Source organism: Perca flavescens, chromosome 1 (assembly GCF_004354835.1).
Source record: "Perca flavescens isolate YP-PL-M2 chromosome 1, PFLA_1.0, whole genome shotgun sequence".
In the NCBI taxonomy this organism is placed as follows: Eukaryota; Metazoa; Chordata; class Actinopteri; order Perciformes; family Percidae; genus Perca; species Perca flavescens.
The window spans coordinates 23693376-23721371 of NC_041331.1; the positions used below are offsets into that span (position 1 = coordinate 23693376).

A 27996-nucleotide genomic window follows, 5' to 3' on the forward strand; every position below is an offset into this window, starting at 1 on the left:
CACACACACACACACACACACACACACACACACACACACACACAGTGAGTATTTATGCTACTATGAATAATGTTTTCTAACTTTGAGAATGCACACCGAGCAAGGTGCAGACCAGTGTGAGCTTAAATTCAAGTCCATCACAATTAAAACATGCTGCTCAACTCTTCTCCTGTACACTTTATCAAACAAAGGGTGGACCTCTTTCAAAGGATTCTGTGTCTGATAGATTATATTTGCTCTCAAAACTTTTTTTATTAGACATTTTAGATGTGTTGAAAGCCCTCAAAACCTATTTTTTGAATCAGCTTATTACTGTAAATGTTGAGATCCTACATAAACACACTATTTTGTGATAAAGTTGTAACAGTTTGGGTTATTTCACGATAGTCACACCCACACTGGGTTTTTGATTCTTAAACTCTTACTAAATAATACCTAAATATTTTCTTAAACTTTTTCTTCTTGAACTTATTGATTCATAAATATATAATGTTTTAAGATTTCAGAAGAAATATTTGAAGTTTTCATGGGCTCTAAGGTAGACTTTGAAATGACCCAGTTATCCATAAATTCTAAGAGATGAAAGAGATTTGGGTATACTGTGTTTTGAAAATTTAGTGAGGTTGAAAGAATACAGAGTTTTTGCTTTGATTTTAAAAATGGATATTCAGCTTTTTACCAAATGATGGGTCAAGATAAAAAAAACAATATTTGCTGTTATATTATATATTTTGTATTTATGGTCATTTATATTTGTAGAGTAAATATAGTGTTTTGCAATCATAAAAATGACAATACTGTCTTGTCTGCTAAGTATTGATGGTGATCTTTAAGTCACATGAATGATACATTACATTACATGTCATTTAGCTGACGCTTTTATCCAAAGTGACTTCCAATTAAGTGCTTTTAACCTTGAAAGTGCAAACTCCAGACAACAAGTAGTAAGTGCAAGTACATTAGCTTTAAATAAGTAAAACTACAAAAAGCCATATGAAAGTGCAGCTTCAAGAAATATATATATATATATATATATATATATATATATATATATATATATATATGTATATATTTCTTTTTTTTAAATATATATAATAGACTGCATATTTTATAAGGAAACTGAAAACAACCATAGACACCTTCCTGATGAAGGAAAAATAGCTGTTTGGTGAGGTTAATTAAATGTTATGTATGTGGACTATGAATAATGTTAATAATTTCTGTGTGGTGTCCAGTCCACAGATAAAATCATCTACTGCCAAAACACAGTGAGAGTGAGGAAGCTGCATCTACCACCTGCTTTCTTCAACTCTGCAGTACATCATTTCCTCTACAGGGAAAACTGTTATTCAAACATTAAGCATTGCCTCCTGTGGTGCTCACTGTTGATATGAAAATGTATCCACATGGTTGTGTGAGTTGGGACAGGCGTTATAAACCAAAAAAAAGAAAGGAGAAAGATCTTTCTATCCCACAATGACCATTTACACTGTATATATTGCTGTAGATTCTACAGCAATATACCAGCATCAGCCCAGCATATTCTCTGAGATTCACAAAAAGAGAATATAAATATTAAAGGATATTTACAGAAAAATACAGAACTAGCCTGTGCGGGCTGAAACATCTAAAATGTGAATCATACACTGAATTCTCTTAAATTTTTATTTTGCTTTGTAAAAATGTAAATCAGAAGCGTTACGCTTGATGAACATGACTTAGACTTTGAGGCCCAGAAAGTTATTCATGCGCATCATGACAAAGGTCTGCCTGACTGTTAGATACAAACTGCACTGCAGGGAGCTCGAGGGATGGTGGTTTGCGTGGGGAGTGAATTAGGTAAAGATGTCAGATCAGAGGAACGCAGCTAGTGGATGACTCAGCTCCACATTGGCTCCAAATGTCTACTTCTATCTGATAATGAGTAAATCCACAGGCAGCAACAACTCAGTGGAAAATAGTAAATATGCAACAGTGACACCTGTGGGGACATTAGCTTAGAGTGAAATGGCATTTAGAGCGTCTTTAGGTTCTGTAATTGTGACATACTGTATGTCTGAATGAATCTGCGGCCTCCTCTTCATCCCTCACAGTCAAGTCTTCCTTTCCCTTTTCACTTATTTCTGCATCTCCTTTTGTGGTCTTCTCCTGCTCTGACTCGCCTGGTCTCTCCAGTTTACTGCTTTCTCCTTCTTCATTTCCCTCCTTGTCTTCCTCCTGTGCACTACTCAGAATTTTCTTGGCTAGCAATATCCCCACTTTTACGCTTCAGCTAATATCTCCAGCTACTCTGGCCTGCAAAAGTCAAGATGTGAAAAGCTCTGGTTATCCTTGTATTACATTACACTGTAGGGCCCTGTAGCTAATAAGTAGCCTAACAAACATAAAATCAGAAGAGATTTATTACATGCACACAACAATCATGTTTAGACTAGCCTTAATCCCATTGTATTTGTTGTTTTCCCAGTCTGACAGTAAAGGATGTCACCTGGTTTCATTTGTGCAGCCTTCTTGCCGTGATATGTGAGAGGAAGTGGATTTTATAGTACTCCTTAACTAATCACATGCAAATGATCGGTCTCAGCAAGCACTGTGTAGTGTGTTGTAACGTAACACCACCGAAACGGCGACCCTCTGTAAATGTTATGAATTCAAACATGCCAGTTTGTAATATTTTGTATTATGCTGCTCTTGTCTTTCCTAAAATCAAAAACTAATCAAAGGGCAGAATGCTTTTACAAATCACGAGGGACCGATTTGACTTTTGGCTATCGTAATAGACATGCTGTTGTTGATGCTGATTCGCCTTTAGCATACATTACATTTATTACAAATTTAACTTTACATTAAACGTGTGTTTAAACTTCACCTTTGTTATTAATTAATATAAATTCATTGTTTGTTTAAATGTTTTAAGAAGCTTATGGACATAGTGGAAGTTTGTTTTTACAAGCACAATTTTTTGAACACCAAAGTTAGGGGGGCAGCTGGGGGGTCAAGGCCCTACAGTAGGGGGGGATGGGGGTGGGGGGGGGGGGGGGGGGTGTCAGCTGCCCCCCTGTAGATCCGCCCCTGCCTGCACGTCCCTTCACCCACATTTTTAGATCAGGAGGAGGAGGGTGAAAGAGAAATGAATAATTTAAACCTCAAACACATTTTTTACAAATGTCAACAGTGTTTTTGCCAACAAAAAATATTTTTTATCCATGCAAGTGGCACGGCATGTGACGACCCCTCAAACCACCACAACTAACTAGCCTATCAAATGCATGTTACAAATACAGAATAATGAGGTCAAGTAACTCAGAGAAATGAATGTAATGAATGAATGTAATGAGGTCGGCCTATTTCCTCAATATATCCTTCCACCGTTTGTCAGATTGTAATAAAAACATCTTCCATACAACATAAAGCGGTATGTGTGTCACTGTGTATTAGGGTGCACCGCAGTGATGTGAGGTGGGAGGACCATGGAAATAAAGCTGTTTGAGAACAACTCGGAATGGGCAAATAGAGAACACTGCCAGCCCTGTTGGCTGTCACTTTTTCTGGCTTCTCTTACTAATAAAATTCTGCTGCAAAGCCCTCAAGTGGGAAATACTACATCTATATTTAAAGTAAGCTTCAACTCATCTATATATGTATCTAATTTCCTCACATTAATCTAACAGGAAATAATTTTTCTGTAAATTCTGAAGTGAGAAGGAAAGAGTCAAAGTTGCTGCAGTAAACCTCTTCTTTGTGAACTGTTTGTGCTCCTGACAGCAGCCATCCGCATCCCAACACAAGGGATTAAAATGATTTGCTCAGGCACGGTTTAGACTTGTTTTGGCTTTTGCAGAGGCTGGATTGCATTTGGGATGAACAGGGAGGTGGCTTACTACTCCATATGCGATGGTGTCGCTGTACATCCTCATCTCAGGGTAGATGTTGACCAGGTACCATCGGAAAGTTTTACACTGCAGCCTCTTCCTCAGAGCCTTCCTCTCAGAGATATCGCCAATATCAATCCCTGGGTCCTGGGTTGAAACAAACAGCCACACATAAAGACACATACAAAGAGAGAGAGAGAGAAACAGAGAGAGAGAGAGAGAGAGAGAGAGAGAGAGAGAGAGAGAGAGAGAGAGAGAGAGAGAGAGAGAGAGAGAGAGAGAGAGAGAGAGAGAGAGAGAGAGAGAGAGAGAAGCACACAGATGCTCATAAAGCACAAAATCGATTAACCACAGCTAGTGGAAAAGCAAATCAGATAATAGGCCATTTAGGAGAATTGTGCAGCCATTTGTTGTGTATTTGAATAGCTTCTGTACGGTTTAGATTTTTTTTCCTGAAACCAACAACTGTTCCATTCCAGCTGCTACATCGCAGTCAAAAGCATGGCCAGTCTCATGTTACCGGTGATGGAAAGTAGAGATGGCCCGATACCATTTTTTGCTTCCCGATAACGATTCTGATACCTGAACTTGCGCATCGGCCGATACTGAGTACCGATCCGATACCAGTGTGTCATATATTTTATTATGTTTTAACAGCTGTATACTACTATCTCTGTATGGATGTGATATTATTTCTATCTTTGTTGTCTGTCTGGCTCAGGTTAAACTCTTTGTGAAACATGAACAAACACAAACAACGAATGCCACAGAACTTTCTTTTATTCTCCAGTTTGACAGTCAGTTATAACGGAAAAAGAACATAAATAAACTACTTTAATGTAGATTTTCTTTAGGGCTTTATTACGTGGTATCGGATCGGTGCATACATTCCAGTACTTCCCGATACCGATACCAGCGTTTTAGGCAGTATCGGAGCCGATACCGGAGCATCTCTAATAGAAAGTATTTTTTAAACATTTACTCAAGTACTGCACTTTTGCAAATTGTAAGGGTAAGCTATTTTGAGGTACTTGTACTTTACTTGAGTATTTCCATTTTATGCTACTTAATACTTCTACTTCACTGCATTTCAGAGGCAAATGTACTTTTTACTTTTTTTCAGATTAAGATTATACATAAAAAAAATGTTTATAAATGTATAGAATACAATACATTGGTAAAGATTAAAGCAGTGTTTTTTTTCCGCCTCTAACCTTCTCACATGGTTTCATTTACATAACTCTTTGAGGCCCAAAGAATCAAATGATCCAATATTTCACAAATAAAAATTACAGCATCAGAACTTTGTTTTCTCTTTTTCTCTCTCCCATCGATAATTTCACAACCCCTTTGGAGGGGTCTGAACCCTACGTACTGGACCAAACCAAACATATCTAAAGTAGATAACCTAGCTCCACCTCTAGCAGCTACAACAGTAAAATGCTTCATGCCGCACCAAATCAATCGAGTAATAACGCCATATATAATAATAAATTATTATAAATATAAAGTCATAGGGGCACATTTTATGCAGAATGAGTACTTTTACTCTTGATACCTTATGTATATTAAGCTGCTAATGTACTTTTACTTAAAGGGATACTTTGCCGATTTTAAACCAGATCTTTGTCATCTTTGTGTGGGCAGAGTTTTTAAATGAACAATGTTTGGCTTCCCTCCGTGGCGCCAGTGCACGGAGAAGCGCAGCAGTGGAGGTCTGCAGAGATCTGCCGAATGAAAACGAGCTCCATGCACTGGCGCCACGGAGGGAAGCCAGTTCATCTAAACACACTGCCCACACTGCCATGACACAGTTTAAATTTCAAAATATCTCTTTACGTAGGAATTTAAAGGCTGTATTTTCACAGTGTGATATTAGTAGTTACTGCCCCATGTTGCCCGCTGTATCTTATGTAACGTCACTGATGCCTCTTTTGAATCAAAAGCTTAAGTGGGTGCAGATGTTGCAGACATGGCTTTCTGGTACTCAAAAAGATCAAAAATTGAACTCAAACGTACTTCATTTGAACACTGCCACAGTGTTGATTTTTACCCTCTCAGAGGTAAAATTAACAATGACTATATTGCTGTGTAGTTAATTCAGGGGCTAAAGCTGGGGCAAAATTTTATGCTTCTTGAGTACAGACTCTGTTAAACGCCTCATTATTGACTGAATGAATTGCCTGCAGATGTTCATCTATTCATAACGTGGATTTACATATTTAAACAGATTATGCAGGAGAAGAAAAAAAGCTTCAGTGAGCAAACATTTGACTTAGCCTTTGAGGGCTGCTGTATTTAACATAAGACGATGTAGAGCTGTTATTTACTTTAATTTGCTGAATCCAGGTTAAGATCAATTGAAACTCATCACAAATACAACCGTAAAAGAAAAAGGCAGCTTGCAGCATATATGTTTTGTCAGATACAGATTCATGTGATTCTGCAAACTGGGAGGCATTTTGTAACTTTATAAGTTGTTGTCAACACTGCAGATCTCATTATTCAATCTGTTCAATCCGAATAAAAGAGATTCAAAAGAATGAACTGATTGCATTTCTGCTGAAAAAATACATAATTGAATATAATTAATTATGTACATCTCATTTTTCTGTTCACTTCATTTCTTCTTTCTTCTTTTTGTATAATTAATTTAATTTTGCTTCATCCAGTTTCTTTAATACATGTTGTAAAATGTTATTGTTGTCCTTTGTATCAAATTTCTAAATGTCTCCATTTAGACCATTTTACTGAATTATATTAAGTATTTATTTATTCTGTGGCACGTAATTAATTCAGGCCATTTTGTAAGTAACAAGAGATCATTTCATTTTGAGGCTTCTGAAGGTGTCAGGGACCTGATTCAACTAAACATCTGGGGTGGGAGGAGTACTGCTGATAACAAACAAAACAAACAACACCCAACCCTGTGACATTTGGATTGGGTGGCTGCAGAATGGAGCTGCCTGTTGTTGCTGTAGATTTATGATGGTATCATCTGTGTTCATGTTTGTGGGTTTGTGCATAGGTTTTTCACATCTGACTTGGACTTGTGTATGAATGCTCCCTTTGGATTATGACGCTAAAGGCTGCAACAGAAAATTCTACGTATAGGTAACGTAAGAAACAACTACTCTGCCTTCTGTCAATTAAGCCTGTAGTCAGTTTATGGCTGACATCTGATCGAACATTTGAAGAACTAGTGCAGTGCCCATTGAAAATATGCCTTGCTTGGCCTGCGGTATTGCTGCTTGTAGAACCAACAGATCCCGTTGCTCTGGACGGAGACCAGTGAAGGATATTAGAATCACTTTTCCGGTGAGCGCTCAGCGTTACTGTGCAGCCTCCAACTGAGCTTGAAGACGTAAATGTGACGTGAGCAACCTGTCTGAAAGTTGTAAGTCTTCTGGTAGCTGTGCCAAGAGAAATCTCAATCATTCCCAATCTTGCAGAGATGGAGAGTGTAGGTATATGTAAGGAGATAACATAGGCACAGGCTAATTATTGCTAACTAAAATGCTAGTTAACATTAGTAACTAAACTTAAACAGCTAATGTAAGTCGAAACTGCCTGCAAGCTTCTCCTTTACTATATGGTAATTCCTCTACTATGCAACAGTAAGTTGCGTGGTTATGACACAATCGTTAGCCTATTTTTACAAAAACGTCTGCTACGGAGCCATAACGTGAGATACAAGGTAATGGAACCTTTTATACATTGTCATGTTTCTTTAGAAATAAACAATGGACAAATAAAGTCTTTAAACGCTTCAGATGTAAAGTTATTCACTGTCAAAGTGACGTCAAAATGAATAGCAGTCAATGGAATGCTAACGGCGGGTGAGAACTAGGTAGCATCAAAATGGAGCGTTGCGGAGAGAAGCTTACCCCCTTCATTGCACCCCAAGGACCCCAAACTACAATGAAACTCCACTGTATAGCCTGCTACTGACTTACAGTTAGGCCTGTCACGATAGTCAATAAATCAATTAATCGCACGATAAAAAAAATTTGCTTGATAATTTTTCCGGCCGCGATAATTTCCATTTGCATGCTTGTTTGTTTTCCTCGTCTCTCTTTACCAAAGAGACTGGTGGACCACTCTCGGTTCCTTAGAGTAACGAGAAGTGAACCCTCTTGTCAGTCGCATGGTCTTTGTATGGGCGGGACTGCAAGTGGAGAGAGAGAGAGACAGAAAACGTTAGTTGAGAGTTGGAGCAGGGTTTCCCGCAGCACTTTGCAGTTAAGGCGACGTCAAAAAAAAAAAAAAAAAAAAAAAAAAAAAAAAAAAAGTATATGAGCGATATCCACCATGTTACTCGGCGTCCTGTTTTCTCCCTTTCATTCCAAACCACACAGCTGACAACCTGCAGGTGGAGGCGTTGGAGACAGGCTCGGACATACACGCCGCTGTGGACTTGTCAGTCTCGCAAGCGGTTTCAGGAAAGTGGCTGCATGTGTCCGACAATGCACAGAACATTAACGGTACGAGCCTACAGCTGTCCGCAGACACGGAGTGTAGAAAGTATGTCAGAGTTGCACCAGTGTTTGTGTGTGTTTGTGTCGGCCTGCCCCCACGAAGCTCCGACCTGCAGAGGAGCAGAAGCCGCACCTTTGACAAAATGAAGACTGAAAAACAGAACTATTTTGGTACAAACATTTACTCGCCATGTGGCAGATAGCCATATAGATAGATTTAATTTATTAATTATATATTATTTAAATTTAATATTTAGTGTTAAATAATTGTTAAATATAGTACAGAGTCTGTAGTCTATCGCACAAACACTTGAGGAATCCTGCAAACGTTTGACAGCCAGTAGGCTATGAATTGCCTGAGAGAACATACGTGTCACAAATGGCAATTCCACAACTGTACAACAGCATGAAAGACGACATACTAAAGGAGATCAAAGACATATTGTGGATATTTAAAATGTCTTCCAGTTGCAGTGTTAAATATTCTTTAGAAATAAAAGTTTATTGATCTTTGAAAAGGTGTACCTGCATTATTATGCCATTATCATTATATTAGATAAAAATGGTCTCTCAATGACAATATTATCGTTTATCACAATAATTTCTGGGACAATTTATCGTCCAGCAAAATTTATCATGACAGGCCTACTTACAATGTAGGCTACATCTACATCAGAGGCAGACATTGTACTACTATATTTACCTGATAGAGAACGCGGCAGATTCAGAATGTAATCACAAAATATCACAACGACATTGTGGAGTAATCAGACATTAGCGTCATGGGCTCATGGCAGTGCACTACCCACCTGGCCCGTTATGAGAGCTAATCAGCACATCTGCATTCATCAACCACCAGAACCGGACCGTTTGTGTGTGTGTGTACGCAGAGAGGGAGAGAGAGAGAGAGAGAGAGAGAGAGAGAGATAGATAGAGAGAGAGAGAGAGAGAGAGAGAGAGAGAGAGAGAGAGAGAGAGAGAGAGAGAGACGTTGTCTTGTGTTGTTTGATGCTACTTTGCACATTTTTGTGGGCCTGAGGTGTATGTCATATTTTAGCTGCCAAAGCTCCACTGCTCTCTCTCTGTCTCTGGTCCTGCTCACTGCTCACTCAGTGAGCAGAGGGGGAGTAGCCAGCGGCTAGAGCGGCAAAAGCCAATGTGTGCTTCTTTTACCGACGATATCTTTTGCATTTCTTATCCAAACAACGTCAAACTTGGCACTGCACTTACTCGTGCCCGTAGCAAGACACCTATCAAGTTTGAAATCATCAGACTAACGGTTCCAGAGATATGCACATAACACCCACACAGACAGACGTTCCCTGCAATTTATAGATAGATGGGACACATGAATGAGGATTGTGTTTTACGCTATAGTGCGGTGTTTCTGCCGCCCCCATGAGGAATTATAGGTAATGACAACAACACTGTTGGCGCGTCCGCATGATAGAAGCCTTCCATGACCGCGCACCGCATGAATGTAACAGACGTTCATTAATATCAAAAAGTTGTGCACTAAAGCTTTAAATAGTTCAGCATACACTGTTTCACCTCAGCTGTCTTTAAAACTGTGAAGCTGAAAGAACTTCATGACGATGGATTTCTGCTTCACAAAAAACTGCAATTTTAGGAGTATATTTTTCTCTTCAGTTACGCAGATTAAGGAGGGTGGTTTTCATTTTCAATCACTTGTCAACAAAAACATAAGCATTCTTTTTCAAAGGAACAGATTGGTTTAATCTAATAAACCGTTTTTTTTTTAACCCAGATTCTATGTCTCCACACGTCCAAATATGTCCTACTCCCAGAAGACACTGCAGTAAAAAGGTCCTTTAATAGCGAGCACAGCTCAGAATACTCTTCCACTAATAATAGCCTAATGGGCAAAAACACATGTCTCTATAGTGCAGCAGTAGAGTGGAATAATCTGCCCACAAAACTTAAACTGAGCAGAGCATGTTAAAAGTGGCTTCACAGAAATGGTTACAAATCACCATGTAGCGTATTCAATTTTGGAGAATTTAATTGGCAGCGAAGATGACAGCTTTTACTGCTGTTAGCATGTAGCTACTATAGTTAGAAGTGGACACTAATGGAATATAGCAGCACTTACAGTACAGTCAAAAATTGAAGATAAGGCTTTTAAACCAAATACTCCATAACCAGAAATGTTTCAGGACTAATTTTACCCGGAATTGGGGAGAATTTAACCACACTGGCAGCCAAGATGACATTGTTTACTGACGTAGCGTAGCTACATGCGACAATGTTAACACCGCAGTAACTTCAAAAAACACTTCAGTTGTTCCTGCCTGAAGCAGACAACCAATCATAGAAGTCCGGCTTAGAGTTGCGTAATACTTAGCCAAGAGTAGAAAAAAAACTGGTGCATTCAGAGCAGTTGGAAAACTGAACGTTTTAGCTCACGGGGATTTCTCTAAAAAGCGTTTACCTCATTATAAGTTTTGGCAACATTTTACATTAAAATCTGACATTATAACATTGTAGATTTGACAGAAAATACGGAAAAGCATAATATGTCCCCTTTAATACATGTGATCTGTGACTTGCGCTTGTTAGAAAAACAACATAATTAACTTACCTCCACGGGAATATTCCAGGCCATGTACACATGGCTTTTAAACTCATCCATCCAAACTTCTGCAACTCTGAGGGCGTTTCGCCGCACATGAGACGTCAGATCCTCGGTATAGGGTTTATGAGCACGCTCTATGTGGGCGATTCGAGCACAAGGCAGGACCTCAACACTGCCGCCACATTGCCATACCTGGTTTTTAGACATTACAAATACAAAGAAAGTAGAAAATCAAAGTTACACAACACACACATCTTTCAAGACTTTGAACCATGGGAGTCCCTGTGGTGAAACGTTAACGTCCCAGTGCCCAGGAGGAGCTGCTCGAGTCCTTGATGACTAAAAGCCAGTGTCACTAACTCCTCACATAATTTAGACCTCTGGGATCCTCGAGACCCTGGTGCAGGGATCTCTGTGAACTTTTCCCTGACTGTGATACCTCTATCCAGCAAATGGTGACAATAAAAGACTCCTCCGTGAAGTAGTATTAGTATATTTTTAGTGCATGCGATGACACTTTCTGTAGGTTTGCAGCAAAAAATATCTATATGTAAGTTTTAGTTTTATGTTCTCAGATCACTCAAATCTTTCCATACACTTCATGCAGCAAAGAACAAAGACACCAGTGCAGTTTCCTTTTTCATACTGTGCATTTTGACATTCGCTGCTTATACACTTATTTACATAACAAGCCTGTTCTATACTTACCTCCATACATTTAAAGTCAACATGTACTTAAGTATTAAATATATTACATGTGTATGGTTATTCAGCCCTAATCGCATCGTCATTAACATTTCAATGTTTTTGTCATCTTTTGATTTGACATTTACACATAAAAAAGGATGTGAATGTATGAGTTACAAAAAATTTGAAGAGAACTATACAAGAATAAAAGTTGGAAGGAAATGAATTAGGAAATTAACTAAGCCGTACAATGCTGCTGATTAGTATCTGAAGAATTTAAATGGTATTGCAGAGCAATTCAAAGACTCAGCAGAAGCAATGAAGATGTGCTCTTCAGTTTACATGCTCACATTTGTAAGGGGTCACCAAAGGAGATGTCACTATCAGAGTTTGTAGAGGATCCTCAGAAACCACTTAAATGTGCTGAGTTTAACATTAGTCCAGGACACCCGGCGCTTTAGTGTGAAGAAGGTTGAAATCATCACACTGTGCTGTTATGTGAGGATCAAATAGTGCAGCTGACATCCTTCCTGTGTTAGTACTGGCTGTTAAAAGCAGATGTGGCAATGGCCTATTGGTGTGTTTTCACTGACAGTTATTCAATAGAAAGTTGCCTTCAAAAAGTGCTTTTCAATTTATTCAGCAATAGTAAACCCTGACCCCATCGGAGGTCTCACAATTAGAATACACAGCTAGTAATTAGCTGAGCAATATGTACATAATGATCATACACACTATGTATTTACACACATACACACACTTAATTCAAGGGGCTTTGTGTTAACAGGCAGCAGGACAAGGCTGAACATGTGCAGTATTTCTACAGTGAGATTTCTCTGGGAGGCCATTGATCAAACTGAATCAATATACACTGTGAAGCTATATGAGGAACATCTTGTATAATTTATTTCTCCAATTTTAAGATGGACAAAGAATTGAGCTTGTCATCTCAGCCAAGTGGATATTCTGTAAGTAATACTGAATTAGAGCATTATGTGGTATTTAAATTCAATGTCTCAAGATAAACTGGGTAGTTGTGGCAGCTGCAGTGGTGTCCTGGCATCACAGTCAAACTTCAGATTACTAACTGATATTCTTATTTTTGTGCCGTTTCCAAAAGCAGATTAGTAAAATAATTGTAACATGAAAAAATATGTTACAGCAATTAAAACAAAGAAGCAAGTGGCAACCTCCGGCGCTGAAAAATGAAATCAATGCGGAAGTGCAAAAAACTGCAGTTTATCAAGTGGCCACTTGAGGCTGGCTCCAAAAGGGAGTCAATCTTCATAGACCCCAATGTTGAAATGCCCAACTTTACAGTAGAATTAAACATTCTTTTGTTCACAGCCTGGTACAAAAAACGGTTTTAGCTAAGTTCACCCTTCATGACAACAATGGCTATTGGCACATTACGTTGTTACATTACGTTATTAACTTGGCCATTGAAATTATATTCAGGTTTAAATGTATGCATAATTAAGGATGTTCTGCTTTCAGTGACAGGTGGGCTGCCATCACAGGAGGTGAGCATAGACTGTAGGCTTCATTCAGCCCACCTCTGTTCCATCCACAATCTACCTCTTTGTCCATTTTTGGATTAGCTGACGTCAGGGACTGCCAAGATGGCGACGGTTGGAGCCATGCACTTTGAACTTAATTTTGAATCTTCAGAAACTTATGGGTGATGTCACACAGACCACGTCCATATTTTATACAGTCTATTGTATTTAGTCATAAACAACCTAATTTTTTAAACCTGATGATGGCACTAGATGAAAAGTTAAGAGCTCACCAAAGTTATTACAATTGATTCTGAGGGGAACATTTATGTGTGTACCAAATATTTCATGGCAATCAATTCAACAGTTAAGTCTGGACCAAAGTGGTGGACCGACCCACACTGCTATTCCTAGAGCAGTGCTTGCTAAAAATTAACTAATAAATAAAAATTGACAACTAAAATAATCAGTTAGTCTTATCCCTACGAACCCAACTAAACACATGACTTTGAAGATTTGTTCAAGCTGAAACGCTGCAGTGAAACATTGGAACAATTGTGCCATCAGTCACTTAAAGCTTGTATGCAACCTTGTCCCCCAAAATAACAATCCTCCCATTCTTCAGTGTCAACTTTCTGACAATGAAACAAATTTTGAATACATTTTGTTGCTTGTGTGGCGCCCCACTAAGCACTAGTCTGCTGCCTTTTTCCAAATTAATCACAAGAAATGGGTCATTACTGTAAACAAAGAAGTCTGAGTCTTCCATTACTATGGAGGGCTGCATTGTTATTCCATTGTGTTATATCTATGGTTATTCCATTCAAAATACAACAATTTTATATAGTTGGATATTCCTAATTGTGCACTCCCCATGTAACCCACCATCTAAATTATATGCATGACTCATGCAAACTGTTTTCCAGTGCACTGCCGAAGCGAAAAGCACGGCTCAAATGGTGGCATGATCTTGGATGAGAGGCTCCATCTCCATGCTGTCAAAAAGTTGTATAATAGCAAATTAGGTTTACAAAACTTCTGACGCTATGTCCGTATCATTTAGGGGGCAGTATCATACTTTACCCATACTGCGGGTACAAAAAATCCAATCACCACTCCACCACTTTTGGTCTACTTTGTGTTATTAAAAGTCAGGTCCTTACTCCACTCAGTCTCCCTCACTCCCTGGAACAATCTCAGTCAGGACAGCACAACCACTCCCTTCCCTTATAAACTTAAAAACTCATCTCCTCAGGAAATGCCTCACGTCCCCTGCTCCCACTTGTATTACACATATTTTTGTGCCACATTCTCCTGCAAATATGATCCTGTCTAAATCTGATCTAGCTGTTCTTCCTCTAATTTCTTTTTGTAGAACTTTTCTGGCAGACAAGAGGTCTCACATTACAGCAGTGTTTGTTTTGATCTATTATCAGGGCACCATCAGCCTGAGCCTAAGCTAATTTTTACTGCTGCCCTCATCATAATTTGCTTTGGATAAGAGCAAGAGCTAAATACCTTTAATGTAGATGTAATGCAAATGGAAGTGCTTTATTCATTGTTCTGTCTATTGTGGTGCCAGTTACCAAGCAGAGCATCTAGTGGTGTAAAGTGGATTTTGATGGGAGTTCACAAAATGGACATGAAGCATACTACTGATGCAGTTTTATGTTGCAGCATTATGTCAAATTAAATTATAGAAAAACTTTATAATTTCATGAACTTTTTCCAACCTCTTGTTTGTGTATGGTTCGCTGCCTGTGCTCCACACAAAATCTATCTTTAGAGTGTCAAGCACCCACCCCCTGCAGGCTTGAAAGGCGGCTGCAACATGTTTGTGTTTTTCTTCTTCCTGAGGAACAGCAGCAGCTTTACGTCGTATCAATTACAACGGATTCCAAACCTTTAGAAGCCCAAAAAAGGTGTACACAAAATGTCTCAAACCACTCTGCAGCATGAAACATTTCATTCATATCCTCAGTATTGTTTTATTGGCTAAACCCAAATCTTCTCTGGCTGTTTTCACTAGAAATAGTGTATTTACACATTTTACACTAATATCACCCTATTATCTCTATGGTTGATTATTATGGAGATACTATGATTGTCAAATCACAGCTTAGTAACTCTAACTAGGCACAGCAGGTGCATGAAGCTTTGGATTTCTCTCCATGTTAAAGGAGAGAAGTTGTGTGCATGGGGCTGTTGTAAGAGCTATTATTGCCTTACCAAAACCCACAATACAACAGCCAAATTGTAAGAAATGGATTGTTTAAGTTGCAAATATTAGCATTCCCTAGCTAACCATCTTACTACCTACAGTAGTAACCTTGAGTTACTAATTAATTAATAATGCATCATCGTGTAGGCTATCATTCACATTAATAAGTGCCACATGCACATTTACAGAGATTACATCCCCAACAAAAAAGATGCAAAAGAGGAGGGGAGAGATGCCAGTATATAGCATCAAAGCTGTTTTTGTTTTAAAATGAGTTAGGTGAACACAAGCTGGCTAAAGCTGGCTAAAGCTGATAAAATCTGCTAGTGACAGTTAAAAAACAATATAAATATTGAGTGTTAAATCTGCCACTTTTATCATTTTAAACTGCATAATGCTGTACGCAAGAATGTCAAGTTCAACAAGGCGTAGCAACAGTAACTAAGGTGGGTGGATTCGATTTGTTACCCCCTCATTACCATATTATTCATTCGTTACCCCATTATAACCTTGGGATATTTTTGCCCATTGTTACTCTTTTACAGATATTAAACCCTAATATTATCAAGTTACAGTAATTCCCTCTGTACACGATATTATCTCAATATCAACTCAATATTAACTCATTGCCAAGCTTTAGCCTTAAGTGCTACCAGGGGCGTCAGACTGGAGGGAAAAAGGGGACTGAATACCCAAGGCCCTTATGTGAGGGCACAAAAAAATGCTAGTATGAATAGCTGTGGATGCGGGGAGGGGCCCATAGAAAATGCCTTTCTACAGGGCCAGAGGTTTGTGCTATGCCCCTGAGTGCTACTCTCACAAATGCATTCCTCAAAAAATATTTTACAGTCTCTTTTACAGTCACTACAGTCCCTATATACAATGACTAGTAAGAGTACAGTATACATTAGTTTCCAGTCCTTCTCTGATAGAGTGCTATGGGATGCTGCTTCTTAATCAGGCTTGTGAACTCGAGACACCAGAGGATGATAGGGTCTTGTTTCAAGCAGGGCGGACTGATATCTGGAGAGAGTTTATGCATCAGTCATGCCATGAGTCACTGACTACGTTTAGGTCACTATTCGGGTTTCTGAAACATTCTGAATAACCTGTTTACATGCGTGAGCAGAGAGAGTTACTCCCGTATACATGGAATTTGTAATCAATTGGCAATATCCCGATGTAAACGGCGACGCATGGTTAGCGTCTGGACGTACGAACAAACCCTGCTTCGCGTAACTTTTTTCGGTCACCTTCTTATAAATCTCACTATCTCGGTACTTTCTGCCATCAACAAAAGACATTATATTCATGGTTTTCACCACATTAATAAAGAAATTGGTTTCCTCCTCGCTCCAAAAGTGTGGTACTGTGCTGCGTTTCGCCATGTTTACCTCTACTAAAAAAATAAATAATAATAAATAATAATACCTATCAATCAATAGATAGACAATTTAAATAAATATCATATAACAAGTTTATTATTATTATTTTTTTTATTCTTTTACTTTATCTGTTTTTATTCTTTATGAAAACATGTTCTGTAACGAAATGAGTTGTGTACTACAAGTTCAATCTCTTTGTTTTGACAAATTGTAACAAAAATATTCTGAAATAAAAAAGAATAAAATTAAAATTAAAAAATGTTTACCTCTACTTCTTGTTTACTTCCGGTATACTGCGTGCAGGTTTTCTGGTGCATACAAGAAGTTCCTCTACTCAAAAAGATTCCTTGCGAATAGAACACAAATCAATGTTCCTTTTGATAGGGATATGCCGATACGCGTTTAAATGACCAAAATTTCGGGTTAGAAAAGGGGTAACCCAGGGATCATTTTCGGGTTTTTAATAACAGGAATATGAGCATATTCGTGTTTTTGCCAGTGTTTACATGGCCGTGCGCGACAAAGTTATTGCTAATATTGCGGTTTTGAACGGGTTATTGGCTGCTTGTAAACGTAGTCACTGCGTGCTGGAGGTAGGGAAATTATGAGGTAGGGTGCATTTTCATGATAAAGAATGTGCCCCTTTATAAAAGCTGACAGACATTTGAATACCACTAGATGTAACGATATGATAGAAGCACAGCATATTTTTTCTTTAATGATTTTTAGCATGATAGCATAAGGAAAAGGACAAAAAGGGTTCAGTTTTTCTAATAGTCTGCTCAGTCACTACATCTAAAACCAGGTCAGATTTTCAACCAGCTGTTTCATGGCAGTGTGTTTGTGAGTTTGTCTTTCTAATGTTTTTTTGTCAGACGTGGAATGATAAAAAAAAACAGAGATCAAATACAGAAATCTAATGAAAAATGGCTACAAAACTGGAGTCTAAAAAGTTAATGCATATATGACCAACACCTCCTTTGGTACTGTAGTATAAAACATGTAGCAATTATGTTACAAGTATACCTCACCAAACCTTGTTGATGATAATTGTCAAACTAGAAAAGAAATGCAACAGAAAAAGAAACCTGACAGGATGAACAGAACCTCAGGAACTTTTTGCAGCCATATATCCCTGTGATTTATGCTGCTATTGGAAATTTCTGTTTTCATTTCATACCTGTCTGTGTATCTGAAGGTATCTGCTTTCATCTCCCTACACCACCTCTCCTGTCCACAAGAAGCCCTAAGTGACTTTATAAAAAAAACACCCTAATATTTCCCAATGCATTCATTTCACATTTCCTCAGTATTTTGCTATGATAAAACCCTTCACATCAAAGCACAGACTTACTTTTAAGGTAAAGCTAAGCTTACGTTTTTGCTGCCTAGAGCACAGAGTTGAAGCAGTGCAGACAATTGGCATGGAGTTTCCACTGTATGTGTATCAACTCGCTCTGTCTGCTGTCTGAGAAGGAGGAGTACCTTTCCATCATCTCTACAAAAATGCTGACTCATTACAGACAATTCTAAATCAACTTGTAGTGGAAGCAAGACACAATACATCTTCACCACTGTCCTTCAGTCTCTGGAAATACATTAAGGATGGTACAGAGTTACACAAGTGAAGTATTTCTAGTATGAGGGATGGGTTTCTTTAACTTGACAACATCCATGACCAAATATTGATCTGAGTTATTTCCCATTATGTGCTGCTAATTTTACATACTGGTCTCATTTGAACTAACAGAGCACTCTGAGAGACCGGACCTCCACCAAGGCATGCCCTATCTCACAATGTTTATAAAGTGTGAATTCTCTCAGTTGGGATCTCATTTTTCCAATTATTCCGACACCACATCAATGCAGCACAAATGCCCTCTCGCAATGTTAACAAAAGTGAAAAGTAATTTGTGTATCTGGTCCGTGATTCGGATTCGCTTCAAACCGCCAAGTTTCATGAAAATTGGGCCAGTTGTTTTTCCGTAATCCTGCTCCCAGACAAGTAAACAAACAAACAAACAAACAAATCAAGCTGAAAACATGACCTCCTTGGCAGAGGTAAAAAAAGATGTCATGGCAATCTGGTCCAAGAAAACTACAATAATCATCAGACTGTAAGTCTAGCTTAACTTTCAACTTCCTGCAGCGTTAATATCCAACAAGGCTACTGTATGCCAAAACAACCGGACAACAGTTTTGTTCCACATCTCACGAACAATTGAATTTGACATATGATGATGTTAGAAAACAATACCTGCAATAAAAATAACCATGTTACAAATTATATGTATTACCGTTGAATATACACATTAACATTTTATTGACATATTATCCCTTATTCTGAATGTAAAACTAAACTGTAGATAGACATGTATATGTACATGCAAATACAGTACAGTATACAATCGCCTGCAGTATGTAGCCTACATAAAGTACCTTATTACCCATAAAATATTCTCTTTACACTCCTACGCAGTCTTGCCCTTTTTGAGACCCTGTATACATACAGTAGTTTGTAGTAGCATTTTGACCTGTAGACATTATATGTTGTTGTCTATTTGTTGTTTATGTATATATATATAGAGTATATTCTCCTATGTCTGTACATAATATCTATTTCTTTATGTATGCTTATTTCTGTCTTTCTGTTGTGCTTGTTTTAGCTGTATGTCTATATGTGCATATTCTTGTACTTTGTTCTTAGCACTGTGTGTGCGTACATTACATTAAGAGCCACTGGAGTCAGATGCCTTAAATGCTTTAACATACTACATGGCCAAAAAAAAAGAAAAGCTGATTCTGAACAGAGCTGAACAAGCTTTACAAGCACAATAGCTAATACATAAGGTCCTGTTATTTGTACTGTATACTGTTGGACTGTAGGCAATTAAATAGACAACATCATTTTATATTTTATCTAATACAGTAAATGATGACACTGATGACAAAATTCATCTGGCTTGATTAGACTATAAGAAGCGGGGGGCCTGCATCCCTTATGCTCACTATGGTCATTAATTAAACCATGGAGTCATTCAATTGCTATATAAGTTTTTAAATCCACTCACTCACTCACTGATGCAGCATGTGTGTCAACTGAAAATGATCTTCTTACTCAATATCATTATTTCTATGAATCACAGCACTCCCTATCGCGCACCAGGTGCCAAATATTGCGAGCATCAGCAAAGTTGGTCATGTTTTAGTTTTTATGGAAAAAGGCATGGCATTCACTGGTTTCAGTTTCTCAAATTTAACGATTTGCTGCTTTGCTTTGTCTTATATGATAGTAAAAGTAATAGGTTGGCTTTTGAACTGTTGGTTGCACAAAACAACACAACACTTTGGGCTTTGGCATCTTGTAAAAGGCAGTTTTTACTTTTTTTTGACATTTCATAGGCCAAACGACTAATCTATTAATCAAGAAAATAACCATCAGATTAATGGATAATGGAAATAACCGTTAGTTGCAGCCCTACAATAAGCCTATTTAGAAATGTTACTCAATCCTTCTGTACACCACTTCAGTTCAACAGAAAATAGCTTGACAATCAGCCAAGCCCTAAAATTTAGTGTAATCATGGTCCCCATATGACATTGTGTCTGACTGAGTTCTTTAAATAATTGCTGTGAGCATTGAAAACAAATTTCATTCCTCTCAATTGTATGTGGGTTGAGGCAGAAGTCTTAGAGACAGACCAATCAAACCAAAACTATTAGCATGGCTTGTTATCTTTAGAAGTGAGAAGAAGATATGTTTTTTTGTAATTTGGCTAACTGACCCTGTAAATCCTAAAAAAACAAATTGCTGATTGTTAAATTGACATGGCAAATTGAGCCAGGCTGCCGGTGTTGAGGGTAAGTGTACAAGCACATCCAACATCCTTTTTTATTTTTGCTGACCCTCTCTTGGCTCTGAATGTTGCCCTTGAACATAAATCACTAATGAAGAATAAATGCATATAAATGTAATTTGTAGGAGACAGGGGTGCAGTAATCCATGCAGACAGCCATGTGAAGAGTCACAGCCTTGAATTATTAATGTACCACTTACCATCACATCCCATCTAACTAAAAACATGGAGTTTTCTAGAAGGGTAGAGATGCATAGGAGTTTCTTGATTGGTTGTTTGTGTTGTCTAATTATCCAGGGGCTGTAATATTAGCCTAACTAGCCTTATTATTGTTGTCTTATGCTTATTTTTGCATCATATAATTAAAAAGCTGACTTTTGCTGGACTCCTTTAAGACAACCATAGTTTTACAAGCTACTGTATGATTGACATTATTTCGGAATTTAAAACTATATCTATAAAAAAGAACAATACATTATCTGTGTAAAGTTCAAGTTCACTATTCTAAAACTCCAGAGAGGAGTGTGTTGTTTTTTTTCAAAATGCTTCTGTGATAGCTGAGTCTATCTTCAGAAGCAACACTTTTTTATTTATTTTTTTTAAATTTAATTTAATTTAAAAGTATCTCTCACACATCTGTACTGGGAAAATCCTGCCGGTTGCAACCACTTGCAACTGCAGAGGCGCTTATTGCCAACAAAAAAACATCTTTTTGACGAAGGACTTGATTTATTTTTCAATCTAAGTAGCTTCCTTCCTCCTCACAAGTGTTATCATCACCACACAAAAGTGTGAATCTGAGACAAATATTCAAACAGGTTGGCAAATTATACACACCTTCCTGCACACAGGATAATTAATACCTTTTGGGGTGAAACATTTCACACAGTCATCAAGCAAGTTCTCTATCTACACAATAACCTTTATAAGCACCTAATACATAAGGTATATACCATGAGGTATTTTTATTTATTCGTGAAAACACTAGATTTTGTTCATGATAGCAAAGAGTCCAATTTGGAGCTACATTTTTATACTTGAACTTAAATATTCCCCTGGAGCTGTGTGAGTTTTGCAGAGTATGTGGCCTTCTGCAAGACGTTTATTTGAGATGGTGAATATGTAAATGCATATCCACTTTCATATCACAATACAATAAATATAACTGTATGCAGGGTAACCCATTAATAATAAGTTATTAGAGGGACACGGCTAAAGAAAGATTGACCACTGATAAATATGAATTTAGAGATATTGGACCAAAAGCTCAGAAAGAAATGTGAAAAACAAAACATTAACAGGGTTAATATTGCACAAAGCTCATACTGTACCCAAAACGTGATCCAGCAGCTTTGCCATCTACCAAATCTGTCAAATCTGATCCTTCCTCTCTATGGGGATCCATGTTCGAGCTTTAGTATTCACTCTGTGCTACTGAATCTCCCATCCAGAGGGTGTCTTGAAAAACTCTGCTGCAGCCAGACTGTGTTCACCCTCATCCAGTCCTCCAATATCACTCCCCTCCTGCCCACGGCAATAAGACCGTAAAGGAAACCACAATCCCTCTTTGCTCTTCCTTTCCTCGGTTTCTCTAGCCAGTCTTAACTTTTCTCTACAATGGTGAAATTATTTCCCCAGGCCAATTAGAAACAGCTGAGCTCTCAACATCAGCTCCATCTTTTCAATAAATCAATCAAGTGTTGTATGACTATAGGGTGTAATTTTGCCTGGTTTCAAATTGAGTTAAAGAAGCCAAAGAAAATTAGCTGGTATGGTCGAATATAATACAGTACTAGGGAATTATAATGTACCTAAAATAAACCACGGTACCCATATTTTAGTCTATTTTGTTTAGTTACTTGTACTGAACTGTAGTAATGTGGTTAGTGACTCTGTAGTTAACTATAATTATTATGTAGTCGTAATACAGTAACAACAAGCTTCATTTGTATATGGTTTAAAAAGTTAAGTTATAAGTTCAACAATGTACTCTGGAGCTCTGCAAACTGGTAGGTAATTAAAACATTAGAAGTCTGGAAGCTCATAGCCGTTTACTGTTAATATGACTCTTAATATGACTCTTAATACAATATTGATTCTATTCAGTACATTAGAGAAAATATTGTCATATTACAAACACCCTTCTGGTTACTGTAAACCATTGTTGTTTTTGGGATTAGGAATGGTTCAAATAGAATGACTATATTTAACTATGCTGATTTTATATTGCACAAAGCGGTGGTATTTCTTATTGGGCTACATTACCATTCACATTACCTCTGTTGGACAAAGGACTTTGTCATTGATTGTCCTGTTGGGCTGAAATTATGCAGCAGGGTTCTATAGATTTTCAGCAACACAGGGGTCATGAAACTCAATCAGTGCTCATCTACAATTACAGACTCAGGGCCCTATTTTAACGATCTAAGCGCACGGCATGAAGCGCATGGCGCAGGTGCATTTAGGGTTGGTTTTGCTAGTTTGACGGCGAAAAAAGGTCTGTGCGCCAGGCGCATGGTTCAAAAGGGTTGTAATTAGCGTCTTCGCCGTGTTTTGGGCGTAACATGCAATAAATCATCTCCCATTCCTTTTAAAAGCCAGTCGAGTTTGTTCCTTGGCGCATTGCTATTATGATGGCGGATTTGCACCGTAATATTTTTATTCGTAATCTTTTGCATGTTTGTGTGCTACTGCGCTTCCCTGTGTGTGTATAACAAGCACAGTGTGCGCGCGCTGTGCATAAGCCTAGGCGCATTTTACTAATTTGCTGTTAAAATGACAATGAAATGCTGCGCTATTGACTTTAGACCAGGTTTTTGTTGGTCTATGGCGCGATCACTTCCCGCTGCCTCAAGATAGCAATATGCCAAGAATTCACCTGAACACACCTCCTTGTAAGACCAGCACGCCCATGGGCGCAGGTGCATTTTCTATTTAAACGATGTGGACGCTGGATGGGAAATTGACAAATGCGTCGGTCTTAAACTAGCAAAGACACTTTGCGCTGCGCTGTGCTGCGCTGTGCTGGGTGCAAGATAGGGCCCCCTGTGTCATTATGGTATAACTTTTATATAACTTCTTAGGTACACCCACACAACAAACAATCTTGTTTTATTTACTCTGTTCTAATATAATTGCAAAGTGGAAGAAGCTGCTGGTTCCAGAATACAAACGAAGGAAATCAACAAATCTCCACCCCCAAAAATAGGGATCGGGAACAATGAGTGCTATACAATCCTCTTTTTCATGTTTGTACATTGCGCTATATTTAAAAAAAAATTATTTCACTCCATTCTCTCATATCCCAAATCCTACTCATTTGTCTCATAACATTTGTGCAAACTTGCCACGTATGTGATTTTGGAAAAAAGATAACTCTTAGAAAACTGTTGTTTTTACTGTAAACATGGCAATTATTTCTGTTTCTCTACATGTATTTATTTTTATTACATTTTTATGAACTTTTTGCACACTGACACTTAAAATGTCTTTTTGATTTTGTACGTCTACATTAGTGTATGTACTATGGTTGTGGTTTTTATATAAGCCGTTACAGGTTTCTACCACACCCTCACATGTATTTTTGTATTTCTTCAATGTAATTTGTTTTTATGTTCTGTGAAACAAATAAACTAAACTAAACACACAATCCTCATTTTCATATATGTATATCGTGCTATATTTTATTTATGTCTTCCCATCTTATCTTACATATAGAGATGCACCGATTACAACTTTATAGGCCGATTTTCCGATTTTCATTGAGTTAGGCCAGCCGATACCGATTTTAGCCAATTACGATGTTGCGTCCGTGTGTGCGTGCGTGCGTCCTTGAGAACTGTATCTCGTATAACTTATGTTGTCAGTTAATTGTAGCATTGACCGGCATGCAATCGGCATATGTCAGACTGACCTGCCGGTCGCCGGTCGTGAAAACCGGCCAATTCCGGTCACCGGCTGGTCTGTTGGTGCATCTCTACTTACATATTATTGTCATTTTATCTTAGCTTACCTTTGATATGACTAGTGCTCTTATAAGGGCGACTAGAGGCTTTTATTGCTGAGCTGACCGGTTTTCTTGTCAAATACATTTCATTGTGACCCTGTCCTAACCTACATGTGATGAATTATACTTGAAACTTGAACTTGAAACTTGTGTGTCATGCTGGACCACATCAACCCTGGACCCTTTGGAGCTTACCGAAGCTTTAGGCCGCTGGAAGTTTCCATGATGCCAGGCTGTTAAACCCAAATCAGGGTTGGGGTAGGGAAAGATCTCTAATCCCCCTCAATGAACAAGAAACCAATGGTCCCACATGTTTAAAAGGTCATAATAAAAACTAGAGGTGTAATAAATCCAATCAGCCGCGTGTGGTTTGAAACTATTATCTTCTCAAGTAATTACACTTTCAGAATACAGCTTAAAATCATTGCAAATACTATCTTGCTTGGTTTACATAATCTGATACAAAAGGTTGCCTTCATTTTTTAAAGGTAGATAAAGCAGCATATTCTTTACAACACTTTCTATCAAATTCGAAAGGTGCAAAAAACCTAATTTATTTGTTCAGAGCAACAGATCATCAACTTTTAATGTGTAGATGAATTGTTTTTAATTGGTTGTTGATCACATTGCACAAGTTGCCAAGGTCTGATGAATGACAATGTGTCAATGTGAGGTCTTTTTTCTGTGCTATCTGTGACTTTCACATGGTCTTTTAATATACAGACAATAATACACGTTGTTTATAGTGAATAAAAATTGCAATGCTAAATATTTGGGTGAAATCTGATGTGTAAATCATTACTTTGGCGGTAATGGTGTTTTATTGCCACAAATACTGTGCACAAAGCCCATCTCAGAATTGTTTTTCATAGTCAATGATCCCCATTTCTCAACACAACCTTCTTGGCACTGGTTGAGAGTGATGATGTCTGTTTTTGTGTTTTTGTGATGCATTGTTCCACGGCTTCACTGGCACAACACCCAATATTCACAGGTGTTTTGGGAAATCATTTGTATTATAATTCTGTTTCAGGGTCCTGTCCAATTTGCTGTCCCTCCCACCGTACAGTCTGACTTGAATGATCACTTCACAAAAACTGTACCTTAGGTTTGCTGCACGTCCATCTCAAACACACAAATCAACACATTGCGACTTGAAGCTCAAAACAGACAGCTGGTACTTTAACTGTGCTGGGTTTTACAGTGGACAAGGATCACGCGTCCCAGGATTATCTTCCAGCAATTTAGTGCCACAGATGGCATCATCATAAATTCCCTGTATTCACAAGGTTGGATAGATTCTCAGGACTAAAACATGAAGTAAAGCTAGTGGAAGTGCAATCTCTTCTCTGCAGACAAATCCGCCAGCTGATTTATGTGTTGTGCTCCCTCATGCAACAAATGCATTCACTGTCAGTGAAACCTTAGATATTTGGGTTGATCAATTTACAATTGCTCCCTTTCCGACAGATGTAAACGTGAAGTTTTTCAGGCTCAAATCAATTGGCTATGACAGCTTTTTGGGAAAAAAGCATTAGCCAACTGTTTTGTCCGACCTCCACAGACTGGAACCCTTCACCCAGATTCATCTAGGAAAGTGTACAAATTCTACATTCATATACATTTACTGTATACCCATAAAATATAGTGACATTACTTTATAAGGCATAGGGAAAATAACACTGGAACCACTGTGTTGATGTGTAGCCTTCAAAATAAAAGTCTCTGCTTAATTCATATATGATTTTACAGGATTTTCTAATGCCCTGTTCATAATTTAGCGCAACAACACATATACCACTACAGTTGCATAAAAGGATGCAAAGGACACAAGGACACAGACACATACAATTAAATAAATAAAATCATGTGTGTCATTATGACTAATTTGAATAATAATTCTTGTACATTGTGATAGAAAAATTCAGCTTCGACTTTGTGATCAAATGTGAGCAGAGAGCAGTGGTTCATTTCACCCTGACACTACCCAGGACATCACTTTCAAGCCTCAGCCAAAGCCTATAGCTGTTGGCCTGGTTTGAGTGTGTCTCTGAGGATCCGTCAGCAGCCAGTCTGTGTGCTGGCAGGTGGTCTGGAGGCATGACCAATACGCTGCAGACAGACAGACCCTGCTGGGGCTCTATGGGACTGCTAATCTGGGGCCAAGCCAGGGTCCTCCAGTCTTGTAGCTCTAAGCTCATTGTGTCACCCTCTGTTTCAAAAACATTACTAACCTCTAAACTACATTAACCTCCAGGGAAGGGCAAGTTCCTTCAGTCAACAAATCCCAGCAAGTAAACAACATGAGTGTAACACTGAATACAAAACTAAAATACAGAGCAATGAAGCAAAAATCATTAGGCTAGGACCCTGGTTTATTATATATGTGATAAAATCATCAATGTGTCCAGCTATAAAGCAATCCCTAGGGCTATTATCAGGCCCAGGAATTCTAAAAGCATGTAATTTCTGGAGGAAAATGACTTATGGGGCTAATCTCCCTTCTTTATTGATGATTACATCTCTGTCATTAGCGAGGATGGATATTTCCACATTGGGCACACTGTCGTAAGCTTATCTCCATTTCCTTCTCACAGTGCAATCTAGCCAGAGTGGAGCTGAGGAGGAGTTGTCTCTTGCTCCTTGCTGTTATTGTTACAGGTGGATAGCTGCTTTGTACAGTAAATGCATGCTATTATTAGGTATCTTGTTCTTTCTCTGGCCCATCTGCTTGTGGTAACGCTGGACTGAACAAAACAACAACAACTGATTGTCATCCAAGTCAGAGCTGGTGATGGTGTACAAATTAAGTACAGCACTGTGAGATGAATGCAACATCAGTACTGACACAGTACGTCTATCTGCTCTGAACAATTGGTATTCACTTTGCACATCACTGCTAACAGTAACTAAATTTTAGTCCTACAACTCTCACATATGCTTCAGTGGGATCACCAGGGAAGGAAGGTGATCATTCAGACTTCAGAATTAATTAGTAGTGATTATTTATTCTAGCTGTCACTATACAAGAGAGAGCATGTCACAGTGTGTTCTGGATACATCTGCTTAAGGATCATTTCCTTCACTGTGTTCACTTGTTCCTATCAAAGCATGTACAGTAAGTATGGTATTACATAAGGTACCCTTTCTGATAATATTCTATATTTTTCTTATTGTCAACAAATCCCATTAAGAGACCAAAAAGATCCTAGTAACACATATTGTCTGTGTAGCCAAAGCCTGATATAGCATCTGTGCCATTGTGACCTCAATTCTTGTCCAAAAACTATAAAAAAAAAAAAAAAAAGAAGATGTTGACTATTTAGGGTTTGAGTAACTTAAGCCCCTTTCAGCACTGAAAACCTGAGAAAATATAGTAATTACCCGGCGGAGCT

General features: G+C 38.2%; 1 protein-coding gene across 1 annotated transcript in view; it reads right to left on the reverse strand.

Moving 5' to 3' along the window:
• galnt18b (UDP-N-acetyl-alpha-D-galactosamine:polypeptide N-acetylgalactosaminyltransferase 18b) overlaps positions 1-27996 on the reverse strand; it is a 91400-nt gene that overhangs the window by 8321 nt on the left and 55083 nt on the right. Inside the window, exons 7-8 of the mRNA XM_028579730.1 lie at positions 10953-11138; positions 3882-4019 (exon numbers count right to left, since the gene is read on the reverse strand). Of these exons, the coding sequence (XP_028435531.1) occupies positions 3882-4019; positions 10953-11138 (324 nt within the window). The remainder of the gene's footprint in view (positions 1-3881; positions 4020-10952; positions 11139-27996) is intronic.